We start from the raw sequence: 20,157 nt of genomic DNA, 5'->3' as shown, positions 1-20,157 counted from the left end.
TTTCGATACTCGTTTCCTCCATTAAGTTAAACCTTTTCAATAAACGCTGACCCATTCCAACACGGAAATATTTCATGACACTCCTGACTCACAAATAGTTTGGAAAACGACATGTAGTGTTTCAGTTATTTATGACAGTCAACACACTTGATGAATGTAAACAGTTGATAAAATGTTTTTATATATTTGTTGTCTAGAAGCTGTAATTCTATATGGAGGCTTATTGAATTTTTCGGGTAAGTGTTTACATCTGATCATTCATGTGGGTTATGAACTTCAGCCCTTGAATATAACTTGATATCTTCGTCAAACAAAATAACATTTAAAAATAATGTTTTTTCCTGTTAGAGAAAGGTCATTTTGTGTTACCGGTATTTGTTTTACGCAATAATCAGTAGTATTTCAGCGAAATGGACTGAAAACCAGTGATTGATACCATGAGCAACGGGGCATGATAACACGCAACTAACTGAGTCACTGAGCCTGACCACCGATCCGTTTTTATCGCCTCTTTTGACAGGCACACATATAAAAAGGGATGTCGAATTCAAAGAAAATATCAGGCTTCCACTAACAGCATCGACAAAGAGACGATCTAAATCCCAGAAGTACTGTAACACGAATATTCAGATCTTTACATCGACCCTGTGTTGTAAACACGATTGTCCATGCGGCTTCGCATTCACAAGGTTGCTACTGCGATAGATGTTTTATGAGTAACAATACATGCATTAACAATAAATGATACAAATAACACCAGCCAACACATGGGGGAGGGGTTAGTGATTGGGTTATTATGCTACTTTTAAGTGATATTTCAGTAATATAACGATGGGATACATAAAAAACAGGTGTAATTGTAATAGAAGTATCATCGGCGTGATGAGCGAATATTGGCTTGGCTTGGCTTGGCTACCCGACGCCAAGTTTTTCATTTACATGACTTCAGGGCATTAGGTAGATTTCATGCGTTATTGCATATGGGATGTGTTTTAACTGATGAAAACAAAATGTACTTCATCAACTAAATAATACATTTATGACTACCAGTGTGTTGTTTCAGCCTCTCAATGGTTGTCAGATGTTGTGAAAGTCATAATGTTTGTGAAAAACTGCAAGTAGTTAGACCACCCAATTATTTCAGATTACTATATTTAATCTGTCATGCCGTGACATATTAACTATAGTAAATGAAAGAATCTGGCGGTCCTCAACATCTTTTGAGTACTATAGCAGATAATAACCCAAACTTTATAGTTAGTTATGTTAAATTTGCTGTGGACATCAGGTAGATCAGCAGGTGTCATAGTAAGCATTGTCCTACAGTTCTGAAGTTACATTTGACTTCACCAACTGTATAGTGATGTTTCTAATGTGTTGTTTCAGCCTCCCAGAACAACACTGTTGCCCGTGTCGGGGAAAGAGTCCACATGTCCTGGAATGTACTTCCAGCTGTCCCGGAGTTTCAGATTGTGTCTGTCAGACCTAATGGGAAGCTCAAGCCTAATGATTCCAAGGTCCTGTTCTTAGTGGAGAACTATACACATGTGTTTCCAACTATCAACACACATACAGAGATCGGGACAAGGATTCAGCTGAGTGTCAAAACATCTCTGCAAGGCAGGACGGTCATCAGTCTCCTCTTCCACAGTGTCGACGTGCACGACGCCGGAGTGTACCAATGTGTTACCCATGACAGTAACAGGTCTGCTAACATGTGGAGTCAGCTTCTCATTGTACTCCGTAAGTAATCAGATGATCTGAGTATGATCGGTGTATCTCCGAAATAGACAATTCCATATTGGACGCTCGTTTTTGTGACACAATGAAAGGAATATTTTACCTGACTTGTAAATGATGCAAGGGTAAATTCATCCACAACTAAAGATGAGTTTTCCATTATCAGTTTAGGATTTTAGTTGAAGAGATTGTTTTCAAGGAAGGCGCTGTGGGGACATGATAGGATAGCGAGTAGTGCACCAGAAATGACATTTATACTTCGAACACATGTGTGTGTGGCAAACTGTATCATCGATGATCAAGGTAAAAGAATGGAGACATAATACAAGTGATAAGTGAGGATGGGCTAACTGTGTCTGCTATCACAGAGAGTGATTTGTATTACGGATATGGATATGGGCATTTGCTGAGGAAAATAATAAACATGACTGAGGCTAATAAACAGCGCTTGGTAAGGTGAGGTAAAATAGAGATTAAAGTCGCGTTACAAATTATTGCATTGACATAGCGACGTGCATATGTGTGTGTGTGTGTGTGTTTGTGTGTGTGTGTGTGTGTGTGTGTGTGCGTGCGTGCGTGTGTGTGTTTGTGTGTGTGTGGCTGCTTGTGCTAGTCTGGGCTAATGCCAGTTTTATAGCCCACTGAGAAACCTTTCGACATATTTAACATGGGTACTCCACTTACATACAGTATACTGGCTCCGAGCCGACCAGTCATTTTTCTATTGATGCCGAGCGCCAGGCAGGGTAACATCTTTTAACGTCTTTTGGTCTGACGCGTCCGGGGATCGAACCACCGACCTTCCGTTCTCCGGACAGACGCTTTATCCACTAGTCCACAGAGGCGGTAAACAGTACTTGGACATTAATTTGTGAATTCAGTATTTATTCCCTAAGCAGTTATTGACTCTCGCAGAAATGGATAGAAAATCACATATATGATCTTAAGATGTTTGTTATTTAACGCAAAATTCCAGTTATAAGACGGCGGTCTGTATATAATCGTGTCTGGACCAGACAATCCAGTGACTGACATCATGAGCATCGATCTACGTAAGACGGGTACGATGACATGCATCAACCAAGTCACCTCATGCAAGACGAATTCAAACCCGGATCTTCCAGGGGGGATTGTTACAGACACATTGACTGATTCGAATAAATATTCAAGTCCAGCTAACAATGTGAAAAGTGGGTTTGAGTCCCGACGAAGTGTGTGTATACATTCTTTACCTTAAGGTTCTCTTTTATGTCATACAGTGAGCCGACAATTATAAGATAGTTCTCTTTCACACTGTTCTCAGAGAAACCATCACAACCGAACATCAGCTCGACATCTGCCTACCCTGTATCAGGTGGTCCTGTGACGCTGACTTGCTCCTCCACCTCCCGGAGTCTTCCTCTAGACCGGTCTCTCTACCCGTATATCCTGAACATGTCCTACACCTGGAGGAGAAACAACTGGAGGGTGGAGAGCGGGGTACACGTGGAGGGGGCAGTCTGGACTACAGACAACGTCACCAAGGGGTACAAGGGGGTCTACACGTGTCAATGTGAAGAAGAGGGCGTCCTGTCAGACTGGAGTCAGGGATACACTCTGAATGTTCTGTGTGAGTCGAAGTTAGTTTATGTGGAATTGATATTAAAAGCATCGTGTACAGAAGGTGCAGGTTTATATATAATGCATATCGTTTATGCTATTGTTTAATATTGTTTTTCATTGTGTAAAATGTCTGGATATACGGAACTACATGGTACCGTGTACAGGTAGACTTTTAGGTAACATGTACACTGTGAAATCCCTTTCTTGTTCACTTTCAATGGTACAGTGACCTTTTTGAGTACGTACATGGCATTGTATTCACACTCTCTACTTTAGATGACAGTCATTATACAATTCATGGATGATTTTAGCCCACCTGACGGAAAGTCAAGTGGGCATATTGCGTGATTAGTTGTCCGCCCGTCCATCAGTATCATTTGCATATTCAACATTACTTCTGACCTACAAGGCTACAATGATCTTAGTTTTTATATTTCTACAATGCCCTGGGACTCCGATCCGATCTTACACATGGCCACGACGTCAACCATATTTAGAAACACATTTAAGGTTATTAATCGTCCCTCTTCTTTCAAAATGTATTGCAATTCGGCCTGGGTGTATAGTCAGTAATGGGGCCTAACATATGTGTTAAATGTACTGTGGTATTATGAATTTTGTGTTACAAGTAAAATACTTTCACGGGCAACCAAAATCAAAGTAGGAGCAACACTAACAAAAATTAGGTATTTCGCGAAAGGTTGCCATGGAAACTTGAAGCTTGAATAAAAAAATGGTTCGAGGAACATTAAAAGAGGCTGTCGGTAGGATGGTCAAGACATGTTGTCACCGTCCATTGCTTTTGGATACAGCGGGACAGCGTTTTTGCTGACAAGTTCGTTGACTTGTATGTTATTTACCCCATGGCTGATCAAAGTAAAAACCGTAATTTGCTTCGGCCATCCTGGCAAGGGTTAGGGAGGACAACGCTCTAAAGTTGGGTTCATTCTTGTGGCGGACTACTTATGGTGCATGACCTTGTGACCCCCAACACTAGCGATACTGACTTTTACACTTGAAAGACCAGCGATATCCAAGCTTTATGACGGCGGCTATGGCTGTGTGGCCATCAGTTATGACAGGAAAATGATAACATTATTTATGCCACTCAGATGGACCAGACACGGTACAGTTTAACGACAGCAGGGACAACGTGTCTGCAGTAGAGGGTGACCCACTCACAGTGAGATGTTCTGCTGACTGTTACCCCGCCTGCACTGTGACCTGGTGGGACACATCCAGACAGAGGGTGATCACGGGACAGAGGGAGGCTGAGTTGTATATACCAGCTGTAGACAGATCTGTGTCTGGACAGTACATCTGTCACGTCAACAACAGATATGGGAATACATCACGGATCCTGACGCTGGACGTTTTCTGTAAGACTTCTACAACATTGCTGGTGATAGACAGAATCTGTAACATTTATTTGGATAACTCCTGTAATAACCAATTTCATTTTCATTCATTTCAACTTTCTCTAATCCCACAGAGATGATAAATCATTGAAACAGGTAATATTGACTATATTCTGATGATGTGACATCACGTCAATGTGATTCTTGAGATTCTTTCAAATGGCAAAGCGTTTCTGTTCATTCAAAATCAAATTAGCAAAGATCTGTATTAAAGACAGAAATCGATTGTTTATTATTCTAATTCGACAAACGAAACTGTTCCGATAACTCCGATAAGATTTGCGACAATTTGACTGAAGTTCACCACATTTAAAAATTAAATTGGCTCCTTATTTCATGTGTTATATATCGGAAACATTAGAATCCTAAACAATGCTTTTGTTATTTATCAAATGTTCCAGCACGTGAGGTTACTAAAGCTGTTGTCGCTCCCATCGTCGTGGGTTTTACCGAAGTGGCAAACGTCTAAGACCTGCATCACTTCGGGCTTTCCTACCACATAAAGCTGACACGCCGTGATATAACTGGAATACTGTTAAAAGCGTTGTTATACCCAACTCACTCACTCATTTATCCCTCCTTCCCCATCCTACCCCTCCCCCTTGTACATTATTGGCCCCTCCGTCACATGTGTTTTTCCAGTAGTCACACACGTACATGTCACAGAAACAAACTGCACATGTTTATCTCGCTATTCACACATATGTTACAAAACCAAACTGTACGCGTACATCACATTATTCAGGATCAGAAGGATCCGCTGTCGCGTGCAGTAGCATTTTCCGTTTAGCTGGTGATACAGTGTGGAACTACTGACCATAGTACATCAAAAATTCCAGATGGACCTTACCAGATACAGTTTAACAGTACAAGTGACTGGCTAAAAGTAGAAGATATGATAGAAAAATGATTAGATTATTTCTATTATTCAGATGGACCAGACACGGTACAGTTTAATGTCAACAGAGACAACGTGTCTGCAGTAGAAGGTGACCCACTCACAGTGAGATGTTCTGCTGACTGTAACCCCGCCTGCAATGTGACCTGGTGGGACACATCCAGACAGAGGATGATCACGGGACAGAGGGAGGCTGTGTTGTATATACCAGCTGTAGACAGATCTGTGTCTGGACAGTACATCTGTCACGTCAACAACAGATATGGGAATACATCACGGAACCTGACGCTGGACGTTTCCTGTAAGACTCCTACAACATTGCTGGTGATAGACAGAATCTGTAACATTTATTTGGATAACTCCTGTAATAACCAATTTCATTTTCATTCATTTCAACTTTCTCTAATCCCACAGAGATGATAAATCATTTAAACAGGTAATTTTGACTATATTCTGGTGATGTGACATCACATCAATGTGATTCTTGAGATTCTTTCAAATGGCAAAGCGTTCCTGTTCATTCAAAATCAACTAAACAAAAATCTGTATTAAAGACAGAAATCGATTGTTTATTTACTACCTAATTCGACAAACGAAACTGTTCCGATAACTCCGATAAGATTTGCGACAATTTGACTGAAGTTCACCACATTTAAAAATTAAAGTGACTGCTTATTCCATGTGTTATATATCGGAAACGTTAGAATCCTAAACAATGCTTTTGTATATTTATTAAATGTTCCAGCACGTGAGGTTACTAAAGCTGGTGTCGATCCCACCGTTGTGGCTTTCACCAAAGTGGTAAACGTCTAAGACCTGCATCACTTCGGGCTTTCCTACCACATAAAGCTGACACGCCGTGATATAACTGGAATACTGTTAAAAGCGTTGTTATACCCAACTCACTCACTCATTAATCCCTCCTTCCCCATCCTACCCCTCCCCCTTGTACATTATTGGCCCCTCCGTCACATGTGTTTTTCCAGTAGTCACACACGTACATGTCACAGAAACAAACTGCACATGTTTATCTCGCTATTAACACATATATTATAAAACCAAACTGTACGCGTACACAGTATTCAGGATCAATTTGAACCGTTATCACGTTCAGTAGCATTTTCCGTTTAGCTAGTGATACAGTGTGGAACTACTGACCATAGTACGTCAAACATTCCAGATGGACCTGACCAGATACAGTTTAACGGTGCAAGTGACAGGCTAAAGGCAAAAGAAGGGAAACCTCTCACAGTGACATGTTCTGCTGACTGTAACCCCGCCTGCAATGTGACCTGGTGGGACAAATCCAGACAGAGGGTGATCACGGGACAGAGGGAGGCTGTGTTGTATATACCAGCTGAAGAAGGATCTATGTCTGGACAGTACATCTGTCACGTCAACAACACGCATGGGAATACATCACGGATCCTGACGCTGGACTTTTCCTGTAAGAGTTCTACAACATTGCTGGTGATAGACAGAACCTGTAACATTTATTTGGATCACTCCTGTAATGACCAATTTCATTTTCATTCATTTCAACTTTGCTTTAACCCACAGAGATTCAAAATAATGAGTCATTCTAACACGAACTATTGATCAGGAACTTTCAGGTTCTTCAAATGTCAAAAACAGTTCTTTTATTTCAAAGTTAAATACAAACAGATCTGCATTGAAGGCAGTAACCCATTCTTAAGGTAATACATAATTCGACAAAAATACACTGTGCCCATAACTCCTAACATTTTCCACACTTGCAATGTAGTTCACCATATATTCAAATTAAAATGTCAGATTATGCCATAGATACATAGGAAACATTAGAATCATGAACAATGTTTTTGTTATATTTGTTATAAAGCTGGCGTCCCTTCCGTCGTCTACGTGGCTGCTGTCTGTTCTGTCCTGATCGTCGTCATCGCTGTACTCGTCGTCGTCGTTGCTTACAAAAACAGAATCAAGAAAGGTATTGTCTTAGTTATGATTGAGAGAAAAGAATCTGGATTGTGCTGATATTAGGGGCATCTATCTTGCCAGGCATTTATAATCAGTTGTTTTACTACAATTAGTGCAGATTCTGAATACTTTTAAATTCATGATTTGCTTTGAACGTGTTCATTTACTGGGATATTTATTATCTGTTTCAGGAGGTGAAGTATACAGGTATGGGCTCTTCCTTCCACGACTGATACACTGTCACAGCGGGTAACTGTTGACGGTAGAACATTTAAAGAACTGTGAAAAGAAGAAGAATAGTGCATACATCCACATTTAAGTTAAGTTACCTGTACAAGTAAAGGTCAAAGGGTTACCTCTACAAGTAAAGGTTACATGTTACCTCTACAAGTAAAGGTTACAGGGTTACCTGTACAAGTAAAGGTTACATGATACCTGTACAAGTAAAGGTTACATGTTACCTCTACAAGTAAAGATTACATGTTACCCCTACAAGTAAAGGTTACAGGGTTACCTCTACCAGTAAATGTTACATGTTACATCTACAAGTAAAGGTGACAGGGTTACCTCTACCAGTAAAGATTACATGGTTACCCGTACAAGTAAAGGTTACACGGATACCTGTACAGGTAAAGGTTACATGTTACCTGTACAAGTAAAGGTTACATGTTACCTGTACAAGTAAAGGTTACATGGTTACCTGTACAAGTTAAGCTTTAGACGTTATAGCTAGAGGGTAAACACAAGGGTCTAAAGCTCAAGCTTTGGAATGTATAACACAGTAAGCTGTGTGTTACTTCTTCCTTCACTTCACATGTCTCTCTTTTCAGAGTTGGCGACGCAAATATGGGTGACAATGAAGGACAGTTTCAGCAAGATCCCAGCGGTAAGTATGGCAGGTCTTCCTATGGTATTGAATTGTCGGTTAATACCAATACATACAGTATATATATAGGGAAGGTATAATACATGTAAACTGTAACGGGTGTGCCATACATCCTTCACAGTTGGGCTCAGAACCTTTCAGCAACGCCTCGTAATTCCTACATACCATTATGTTTCAAGTATGTCAGAGGCGACTTTCTGTGACTTCCTCAAAGTCAGGAACTTCCCTCCAAGGATGATACACAATCGGATGCTTCTGTCAGAGCCATCACTAGTCAAAATTATGATATCCCAAATTACAACAGTAAAACCAGACGGTTACATTGAATGTATCAGAGGGCCCTCAGGGTAAGCACTAGACGTTACGATCACATGGTAAGCACGAGAACATATAGCTTCAGGTTTAGCTCTAGTAGCTATGGTTACATGTTTAGCTCAAGAAATTACACTTACGGGGTAAGCTCTCAAAGTTACTGTAACAGGGTAAGAACTAGATCTTAGTCACAGGGTAAGCACAACGTGTTACAGTCATATGGTAAGAACAAGAACATACAGCTACAGAAGCTAAAGTGGCAGGTTTTAGCTCTAGAAGCTACACAGGTCTAGCTATAAACTTAAAGGTACATGTTTAGGTGTGGAATGTACATTCAGGGGCTAGCTCTAGAAGCTACAGTTAAAGGATTAGCTGTGGAATGTACAGGTCAGGGGTTAGCTCTAGAAGCTACAGTTAAAGGATTAGCTGTGGAATGTACATTCAGGGGTTAGCTCTAGAAGCTACAGTTAAAGGATTAGCTGTGGAATGTACAGGTCAGGGGTTAGCTCTAGAAGCTACAGTTAAAGGATTAGCTGTGGAATGTACAGTTCAGGGGTCAGCTCTAGAAGCTACAGTTAAAGGATTAGCTGTGGAATGTACAGTTCAGGGGTCAGCTCTAGAAGCTACAGTTTAAGGATCAGCTGTGGAATGTACAGTTCAGGGGTCAGCTCTAGAAGCTACAGTTAAAGGATTAGCTGTGGAATGTACATTCAGGGGTTAGCTCTAGAAGCTACAGTTAAAGGATTAGCTGTGGAATGTACAGGTCAGGGGTTAGCTCTAGAAGCTACAGTTAAAGGATTAGCTGTGGAATGTACAGTTCAGGGGTTAGCTCTAGAAGCTACAGTTAAAGGATTAGCTGTGGAATGTACAGTTCAGGGGTCAGCTCTAGAAGCTACAATTTAAGGATCAGCTGTGGAATGTACAGTTCAGGGGTCAGCTCTAGAAGCTACAGTTAAAGGATTAGCTGTGGAATGTACAGTTCAGGGGTCAGCTCTAGAAGCTACAGTTAAAGGATTAGCTGTGGAATGTACAGTTCAGGGGTTAGCTCTAGAAGCTACAGTTAAAGGATTAGCTGTGGAATGTACAGTTCAGGGGTTAGCTCTAGAAGCTACAGTTAAAGGATTAGCTGTGGAAAATACAGGTCAGGGGTTAGCTCTAGAAGCTACATTTACAGGATTAGCTGTGGAATGTACAGTTCAGGGGTGAGCTCTAGAAGCTACATTTAAAGGATTAGCTGTGGAATGTACAGTTCAGGGGTTAGCTCTAGAAGCTACAGTTAAAGGATTAGCTGTGGAATGTACAGGTCAGGGGTTAGCTCTAGAAGCTACAGTTAAAGGATTTGTTGTGGAATGTACAGTTCAGGGGTTAGCTCTAGAAGCTACAGTTAAGGGATAAGTTGTGGAATTTACAGTTCAGGGGTTACCTCTAGAAGCTACAGTTAAAGGATTAGCTGTGGAAAATACAGTTCAGGGGTTAGCTCTAGAAGCTACATTTACAGGATTAGCTGTGGAATGTACAGTTCAGGGGTGAGCTCTAGAAGCTACAGTTAAAGGATTAGCTGTGGAATGTACAGTTCAGGGGTTAGCTCTAGAAGCTACAGTTAAAGGATTAGCTGTGGAATGTACAGGTCAGGGGTTAGCTCTAGAAGCTACAGTTAAAGGATTTGTTGTGGAATGTACAGTTCAGGGGTTAGCTCTAGAAGCTACAGTTAAGGGATAAGTTGTGGAATTTACAGTTCAGGGGTTACCTCTAGAAGCTACAGTTAAAGGATTATCTGTGGAATGTAAAGGTCAGGGGTTACCTCTAGAAGCTACAGTTAAAGGATAAGCTGTGGAATGTACAGGTCAGGGGTTAGCTCTAGAAGCTACAGTTAAAGGATTTGTTGTGGAATGTACAGTTCAGGGGTTAGCTCTAGAAGCTACAGTTAAGGGATAAGTTGTGGAATTTACAGTTCAGGGGTTACCTCTAGAAGCTACAGTTAAAGGATTAGCTGTGGAATGTAAAGGTCAGGGGTTACCTCTAGAAGCTACAGTTAAAGGATTAGCTGTGGAATGTACAGGTCAGGGGTTAGCTCTAGAAGCTACAGTTAAAGGATTTGTTGTGGAATGTACAGTTCAGGGGTTAGCTCTAGAAGCTACAGTTAAGGGATAAGTTGTGGAATTTACAGTTCAGGGGTTACCTCTAGAAGCTACAGTTAAAGGATTAGCTGTGGAATGTAAAGGTCAGGGGTTACCTCTAGAAGCTACAGTTAAAGGATTAGCTGTGGAATGTACAGGTCAGGGGCTAGCTCTAGAAGCTACAGTTTAAGGATTAGCTGTGGAATGTAGAGGTCAGGGGATAGCTCTAGAAGCTAGATAAGCATTATTATATCCCCATCACAACAGTAAATGCAGCCAAGTGTATCAACTGTATCAGAGGCCGTATTAAAAGCTTCGGTAGAATTAAACGCGTAAATTCGTTCATACCATCCAGTAATTCATAAACACACGCTTATGATATATGAATGTATATAATATTATCTTAATTCGTATTAAGCTTCATTTTCATTTCCTCAGAAACATATCGATTTTTTGTACTAAATTGGAATATGACACTATTTTGACACTTTTGAGTCGTTTGCTAGAGTGTTTGCTAGAGTTTGTTGGAGATAAGATGCTGTTATATTATCGAATGGTCATCCCGTAATTGACCTCATTGTTAAAAGTTTAGCCACACGTTCTACTGACACTGCCACCGAGATAATCCGGGGGACATTTGGTCTTCAGCAGCCCGTGCTTGTCGTAAGAGGCGACCTACGGGATCGCGTGGTCATGCTCGCTGACTTGGTTGATGCATGTCATCGTATCTCAATTGCGTCGATGCTCATGATGTCAATCATAGAATAGTCTGGTCCAGACTCGATTATTTACAGACCGTCGTCTTATATCCTAAGTCACCACGAAGCACATTAACAAGAGCAGAAAGAGTTTGGCTTTTTGTAAATCACGTGATATTTTGTTCATCGTTACTCAACATGAAATTGTTTAGAGATGTGTGTCTAACCGGCAGCAATACACCCCTCTCCCTCCCCCACTCCCCACTCCCCACCCCCTCCCCCTTCCACACCCACACCCTCCTTCATTCCCTGTAAATGATTTCGGATTCCTTGTACTTGAAGTCCTCTGCTTCTCATCAATATCGCTTTTAAATCATGCATCCATGACTCTTTTATCTTCCTGTTCGCCCGGAAGAGGACCTGAGAACATGGTTCTAGTCATGTATTCAAATATTAGAAACAAGATGAACCCTCTAACAAATATGTCAGCTGACATTGAAGTTCCTTTTAGAAGAATAGTGTTCGAAAACAAGGAAGCTTTTCAGACAAGACACTGCAAATGTCGTGTCCAATCCCTTACACATGACCCATGCAGTCGTAGCAACGAGCATTAACAAGTCTGTTAGCAGTTTGTCATGTCATGTCTGGTATATGTTTACACATATGGGTGATAGCAGGTCAGAATAAACGTTCATGAGAGTTTTATGAATTCACGTCAAATGTTCCGCTGGCTCTGGAAAACACCGTATCTCAAACTTTGAACACCTCTTGAGGAAGAAATCGGTATTAGCAACACTATAGCCTTCAATGTTCTATCATGTATTCTCTAACAAGCCACGCCAGATACATAAAGCAAACATAAAGCAACACTATAACATATAAAACATACAAACCATTCTCTAAAAATGCTCAATATGACCACGGGCACAAGAACGACTAATCTTTTGTTTGTTTGTTGTTTAACGCCGCACTCAGCAATGTTCCAGCTATATGACAGCGGTCATACAAGAAATAGTAGTAGTCTTAAGATCAATTTGTTGTCATTTAATAACCTCTAATTTGCACATGTATGTAAGTACATACAGGTTTGATTTTGTTTGTTTGTTTGTTTGTTTTTTGCTAAACACCTCACTCAGCAATGTTCCAGCTATCTGACGGCGGTCTGTAAATAATCGAGTCTGGATCAGACAATCCAGTGAATGACATCAACTGCATCGATCTACGCAACTGGGACGCGATGTTGTGCATGATAAGCCGTTTCGTAAATAAATAAGATTTCAAAGTAGAAATCGACGCAGTTAGGTAACCACTACCTCAGGCATCTACCATTGATACTACCCCGATCTGGATTAGAATTGGTTTTCGTCTAGCTATTCTTGCCGTCAAAGGTGACTATGCTTGTCGTTAGGCGACTAACGGTATCGGATGGTAAGGCTCCCTGACTTGGTTGATGTCATTGCATCCCAATTGCGTAGATCGATGTACGTGATGTCAATCACTGGATTGTGTGGTCAAGACTCGATGATTAACATATAGCCGTCTCACAGCTTGAATATTGCGGCGTTAAACAACAAACACCAAACACAATTTTTGGTATTATTATTTCGTTGTTGTTATTTGTTTATGATTGTGTTTGCTTCTGCCTCCAGACCTGTATGCCAAGGTGAACAAAAAAAGGGGCAGAAGAGAAGGTTTGGCCTGTTATTTTTTACTTGTGGGCAGTAAGTCTCAACTGAGGTGATGCTTGAAACATGACGTGGTTATTACGCCCTGACTGATGCTACCTTACGGCGTGTCCGTTTATTTTTTACTTGTGGGCAGTAAGTCTCAACTGAGGTGATGCTTGAAACATGACGTGGTTATTACGCCCTGACTGATGCTACCTTACGGCGTGTCCGTTTATTTTTTACTTGTGGGCAGTAAGTCTCAACTGAGGTGATGCTTGAAACATGACGTGGTTATTACGCCCTGACTGATGCTACCTTACGGCGTGTCCGTTTGTCTTTGTCTCTCAGGGTGGGTTGTTGGCCCGGTAGTCTAAAGCGTTGCAATTCGCTGCGCATAGTGTCGATCCTTGGGCACGCCAGAAAACTTTGATTGTGGGTTCGAATCCCGGTTCGCCCCGATTATGTATCTTGGTTTGTCAGCACCTTACCCGTGCTCCTGGGTTTCACCGAAGTGGTAAACGTCTGAGACCTGCATCACTTCGGGCTTTCCTCCCACATTAAGTTGACACGCCGTGATATAACTGGAATACTGTTAAAAGCGGCGTTAAACCCAACTCACTCACTCACTTTTTCTCTGAGGGTGTCGATCCTGCATAGTGTCGATCCTGGGGCACGCCAGAAACCTATGATAATGGGTTCGAATCCAAGATTCTCCCTGGTTATGATTCCTGGTTTGTCAGCATCAGATCGGAATAGGTAAACGGCTAAAAACCCGAAGGACTTCGGTATTTGGTCCAACCTTACCGCCCCCTATGTGACTGATGAAGGCGACCGGCTCCGTGGTCAAGTGGTAGAGCGTCCGCCTGGAGAGCGGAAGGCCCGGGGTTCTATCCCCGGCCGCGTCATACCAAAAGACGTTAAAAGATGGTACTTGTTGTTACCCTGTCTGGCGCTCGGCATTTAGGGTTAAAGCAAGTACTGGTCGGCTCGGAGTATACTGTGTCTGAATGGGGTATTCATGTTAAACTGCGGCATGGTATCTCAGTGGGCTAGCACTATAAATCGGCATCAGTCCGGACTAGTACAAGCAGACACACACACACACACACACACACGTGCATGCTGTCGATATATAAGCGCAATAATCTTGGACGCGACGTTAAACCCAATTTCACCTCACCTCACCTCACCTCACCTCACCTCACCTCACCTCACCTCACCTCACCTCACCTGATGAAGGTACAAATAATTGATACTTCCTGGTTCTCCCCTCTGCAGGGTCTGAAGTGTATGCCACTGTCCAGAAGGTTATATCCAAACAGTTCGTGAACAGGGCGTTTCAAGGCGCAGCACCATCGGTAAGTCTGCATTTGCGTTTATTGGAATTGTTGTGCTGTAAAACATTTGCTGAAAAAAGTATAATCTATTGCCTTTAGTGTGCGTTTCGTTAAGCTGTGTGTGGACCAGCGGGAGGGGTGGGGGCAAGCAACGTGAAAGAATGAACGGAATATACAAAAATAACATGAGTGAGGATGATTTGGCGCCACTTTTAGCAATATTCCAGCAATATCACGGCGGGGATACCTGAAATTGATTTCACACATTGTATCCATGTCGGGAATCGAACCCGGGTCTTCGGCGTGGCGAGCGAGCGCTTTAACCACTAGGCTACGCGACTGCCCAAAAATAAATTACATAATATGTTTTTTTCAGATTACTGAGGAGATCACTAAGATCATATTTATTTTTGTTATCTCCAGCATGAGAGAGCAGTTCTCATCAACTTCCCAGACCAATACAAAGCAGAAAGCAACAACTGCGGCGAAACGGTAGGTCCAGTAACTGTAGAAGGTGGATTTATACGTATATTCTCTGATAAACTTAATCTAAAAGAAAGTTAGACGGTTGTTAGTGAAGTTTGTTACGCTTTCAGAACGATGACGGTCTGACGTATGCCGACCTTGACCTTGCCCCGCCCACCCTGATTGACGGCATATCCGTCATACACAGCAGGGAGGAGCCCGTGGTGTATGAGGAGATAGACTTCTCCCTCACCCCCGGGCCACAGATGCCGGACAAGATCTGGGAGGTTGAGGAGGAGGAGTGGGAGGAGCGCCGCAGGCAGAATTTCTGGGAATGAAGATGAACAAAACCTGAGAATATCAAGGTTTTATTTCGATGTTTACGAGGTTATTGCGTTGAAATATTAATTTCTTTCTTTGACGTTTTGAACTCTTATTACGATCTTAAGTTAACCGTTATTCAGAAACATTTTCATTAGATTCATTTCCTGCACCTCCATGATGAAATATATATCAACTTGACGTCATTAGTTATAAATTATTTTTTTAAACCTTAATCAGACTGCCTGCCGTACCCGACCATACCAAATTGAGGTTTAAGTCAGAGACAACTTTCACGGCATTTGTATATGGGGATGACTCTTAAGTGAATCTGTACATATGTTAGCTTTCACATCATTTAAAAAACAACAACGCTCCACCAATATGTTTAGTATTTGGGATTAAAATTTAGAAAATATATATTCATATATATCATGTATAAATACAGATATATCACCCTCACATGAGGAATACGGTTGTCTACATTTTTATCATATTACACTTTTGAACGGTTATTTTTCCTTTCTAATGTGCTTTTAATTTACACAAGGTTAACAATACGATAATACACCCAAATGTGTTTATTCAAGGTTGTGTCCGAACTGTATTCAAGTTTTACACGACACTTGAAATGGCGATCAATTCTTACTTAAAGCCTGTATATTTCAGTTGATATTATAATTTTGTACGTAGTGACAGTTTTGAAGGTATATTATAAGTCATGATAAATAATTAAAAAAATATATAAAATAATAATAATAATAATAATGATAATAATAATAATAATAATAATAATAATAATAATAATACAAATAGTTGAATGCATAACGCTGATCAACCCTCGTACACAGTTATGAATCTGCCGACTTCTATTTCGTCTAATTACCCAAATGTGATCCTACCGTTATCACGAATCGGTTGTTTATTTCCACTGATATTGATCCAAACAACAACGGGAGTAAATGATTACATGGAAGATTCTAAAGTGAACAAAGCCAGGTTACGCTCATGTATTTTCGAAGCAAAGGCGGACATGGAACGAATCCGGGCTTTCGGCGTGAGAGGCGAACGCTTTAACCACAAAGCTACCTCAATCATCTCTTTTTGGTGAGAAATATTATTTTTTGAACAGTTTAAATATAGTAGTAGTAGTAGCAGTGGTAGCAGTAGTGGTAGTGGTAGTGGTAGTGGTAGTGGTAGTGGTAGTAGTAGTAGTAGTGATAGTGGTAATAGTAGTAGTGGTAGTGGTGGTAAAAGTGATAGTGGTAGTGGTGGAAAAAGAGGTAGTGGTAGTAGTAGTAGTAGTAGTAGTAGTAGTAGTAGTAGTAGTAGTGGTAATAGTAGTGGTAGTAGTAGTGGTAGTAGTAGTAGTGATAGTGGTACTGGTAGAAGTGGTAGTGGTAGTAGTAGTGGTAGTAGTAGCTATGGTACTAAAGTTAATAATAGTATTTAGAATAAATCAATCAATCATAAATACATATTGTTATAAGTAATGATACATAATAATGCTTAAATAAATAATTGTCGAAGCAAAGACCGACATAGAACGAATCCGGGCTTTCGGCGTGAGAGGCGAACGCTTTAACCACAAAGCTACCTCAATCATCCCTTTTTGGTAAGAAATATTATTTTTTAACAGTTTAAATATCGTAGTAGTAGTAGTAGAAGTAGTAGTAGTGGTAGTGGTAGGAATGGTAGTAAAGTTAATAATAGTATTTAGAATAAATCAATTAATCATAAATACATAATATTATAAATAATAATAATAATAAAATAGTTTGAAACAGCGTCCTAATTTTCCTTGTGCGATATAACGGAAGTCGAGTATATAATAGGAATTAGATCCATGACACAATGCATTTGCATCAATAACCTTGATCTCGTAGAGAAAATCTGATCTCATTTGTGCCCACAGAAAGTAATACCCACACGTAAATGTGTAAAGCTATATGTAAATGTTTCATTTTATGGTCATCTGTATAAGTTTGGCATTTTGAAGTCAATGTATTTTTTTAGAATTGGATACAGGCGCCTAGAATGCTCAAAATTGTTAGTCTGATATTTCCATCATGTAGATGGTACACATTTACTTCATCCTTTACTTCAGCAGTATCATCGTCATGTAAATATATATATATGCTATAAGTTGTGGCAGGATCGTGAGGGATACACGGGGGTTTTATGCCTCCGTCGTTAGGTTTTATCCCACTTGTAGGACGCATAAACCCCAATGTATCCTGAGTGATCCTGCTACAACTAAATTATCTTACCGACATGTTTTAATATGACACTGTAAAAGAATGAAAACAAATTCAAAATTGATAGAAAACAACTGTTCGATTGAGCTGATGTAAACTGATGAGCTGACTTTCATTGACTCGGAAAAAGATGGTGGTCTTTTGCTTCGAAGCGGGTTATAAGGGATTTGTTCTAGCTGTCAGAAATCCACGTGCAGCCTGACTTGTTCGTGAAGAAGTATAAGGGACTTAATCTCCCGCTGATCAATTTATTTCCCTCCCAGGCGGGATACATTGTATTTTATCAAAATCACGTGAACCAATTAGATCTCATCATTCTGACATGGAGGTATGATAATGAAACATGTTCAATTGTCAAGTGAACAACTTCATCTCCCTACTCCATGTAACTTTGGTTTGAAGATGTGATACTTGTTTTGTTAAAGGTATGTCTTTACCTATCGAATACCCACCATGACTGTTTGACTGTATATATGGAATACCCACCATGACTGTTTGACTGTATATATGGAATACCCACCATGACTGTTTAACTGGTCATATGGAATAACCACCATGACTCTTTAACTGGTCATATGGAATAACCACCATGACTGTTTGACTGTATATATGGAATACCCACAATGACTGTTTAACTGTTCATATGGAATACCCACCATGACTGTTTAACTGGTCATATGGAATAACCACCATGACTGTTTGACTGTATATATGGAATACCCACAATGACTGTTTGACTGTTCATATGGAATACCCACCATGACTGTTTAACTGGTCATATGGAATAACCACCATGACTGTTTGACTGTATATATGGAATATCCATCATGACTGTTTGACTGTATATATGGAATACCCACCATGACTGTTTGACTGTATATATGGAATATCCATCATGACTGTTTGACTGTATATATGCTCAAATACCCACCATGACTGTACGCATGAAATACCAACCATGACTGTACCGCTCAAATACCCACCATGACTGTACCCATCAAATACCCACCATGACTGTACCCAAATAAATACCAACCATGACTGTACCCAAATAAATACCCACCATGACTGTACCCATCAAATACCCACCATGACTGTTTGACTGTTCATATGGGATACCCACCATGACAGTTTGGCTGTTCATATGGAATCCCACCTTAACTGTTCATATGGAAAACTCACCATGACTGTACCGCTCAAATACCCGACATGACTGTACCGCTCAAATACCCACCATGACTGTACCCATCAAATACCCACCGTGACTGTACCCAAATAAATACCCAACATGACTGTACCCATCAAATACCCACCATGACTGTACCCATCAAATACCCACCATGACTGTACCCATCAAATACCCACCCTGACTGTACCCATCAAATACCCACCCTGACTGTACCCATCAAATACCCACCATGACTGTACCCATCAAATACCCACTATGACTGTACCCATCAAATACCCACTATGACTGTACCCATCAAATACCCACCATGACTGTACCCATCAAATACCCACTATGACTGTACCCATCAAATACCAACCATGACTGTACCCATCAAATACCCACTATGACTGTACCCATCAAATACCCACCATGACTGTACCCATCAAATACCCACTATGACTGTACCCATCAAATACCCACCATGACTGTACCCATCAAATACCCACCATGACTGTACCCATCAAATACCCACCATGACTGTACCCATCAAATACCCACCATGTCTGTACGCATGAAATACCAACCATGACTGTACCCATCAAATACCCACCCTGACTGAACCTATCGAATACCCACCATGACTGTACCCATCATATACCCACCATGACTGTACCCATCATATACCCACCATGACTGTACGCATGAAATACCAACCATGACTGTACCCATCATATACCCACCATGACTGTACCCATCAGATACCCACCATGACTTTACCCATCAAATACCCACCATGACTGTACCCATCAGATACCCACCATGACTGTACCCATCATATACCCACCATGACTGTACCCATCATATACCCACCGTATACCCACAGTACCGCTCAAATACCCACCATGACTGTACCCATCAAATACCCACCATGACTGTACCCAAATAAATACCCACCATGACTGTACCCATCAAATACCCACCATAACTGTATGACTGAACTTATCGAATACCCACCACAACTGTGTGACTCTGCGTATCGAATATCCACAGTGTTTGTGTGGCTCTACGTATCGAATATCCACAATGTTTGTGTGGCTCTACGTATCGAATACCCACCATGACTGTGTGCCTCTACGTATCGAATACCCACAATGATTGTATGCCTCTACGTATCGAATATTCACAATGACTGTGTGCCTCTACGTATCGAATACCCACCATGACTGTTTGACTGTATATATGGAATATACCCATCATGATTGTATGCCTCTACGTATCGAATACCCACCATGTCTCTGTGCCTCTACATAT

The 20,157-nt window shown here is 40.9% G+C and overlaps 2 protein-coding genes across 2 annotated transcripts; both read left to right on the top strand.

Annotated features, from left to right (window-relative positions):
• Nucleotides 1-172: 172 nt before the first annotated feature.
• Nucleotides 173-7,671, top strand: LOC139457413 (cell adhesion molecule CEACAM1-like). The gene is made up of 6 exons (XM_071238813.1): nucleotides 173-236; nucleotides 1,387-1,743; nucleotides 3,044-3,349; nucleotides 5,693-5,959; nucleotides 6,404-6,424; nucleotides 7,520-7,671. Exons 1-6 carry the CDS (start codon nucleotides 173-175, stop codon nucleotides 7,669-7,671), a joined length of 1,167 nt encoding a protein of 388 aa, XP_071094914.1.
• Nucleotides 7,672-8,447: 776 nt separating this feature from the next.
• Nucleotides 8,448-19,606, top strand: LOC139458439 (uncharacterized). The gene is made up of 5 exons (XM_071239879.1): nucleotides 8,448-8,500; nucleotides 13,277-13,318; nucleotides 14,573-14,652; nucleotides 15,055-15,123; nucleotides 15,228-19,606. The coding sequence occupies exons 1-5, from the start codon at nucleotides 8,461-8,463 to the stop codon at nucleotides 15,432-15,434; spliced, it is 438 nt and encodes a 145-aa protein (XP_071095980.1). The 5' UTR covers nucleotides 8,448-8,460; the 3' UTR covers nucleotides 15,435-19,606.
• The last annotated feature ends 551 nt before the right edge of the window (nucleotides 19,607-20,157 follow it).

Source organism: Haliotis cracherodii, unplaced genomic scaffold, assembly GCF_022045235.1.
Source record: "Haliotis cracherodii isolate W230 unplaced genomic scaffold, xgHalCrac1.p SCAF_12, whole genome shotgun sequence".
In the NCBI taxonomy this organism is placed as follows: Eukaryota; Metazoa; Mollusca; class Gastropoda; order Lepetellida; family Haliotidae; genus Haliotis; species Haliotis cracherodii.
This window is presented reverse-complemented; position numbering and strand designations above follow the sequence as displayed.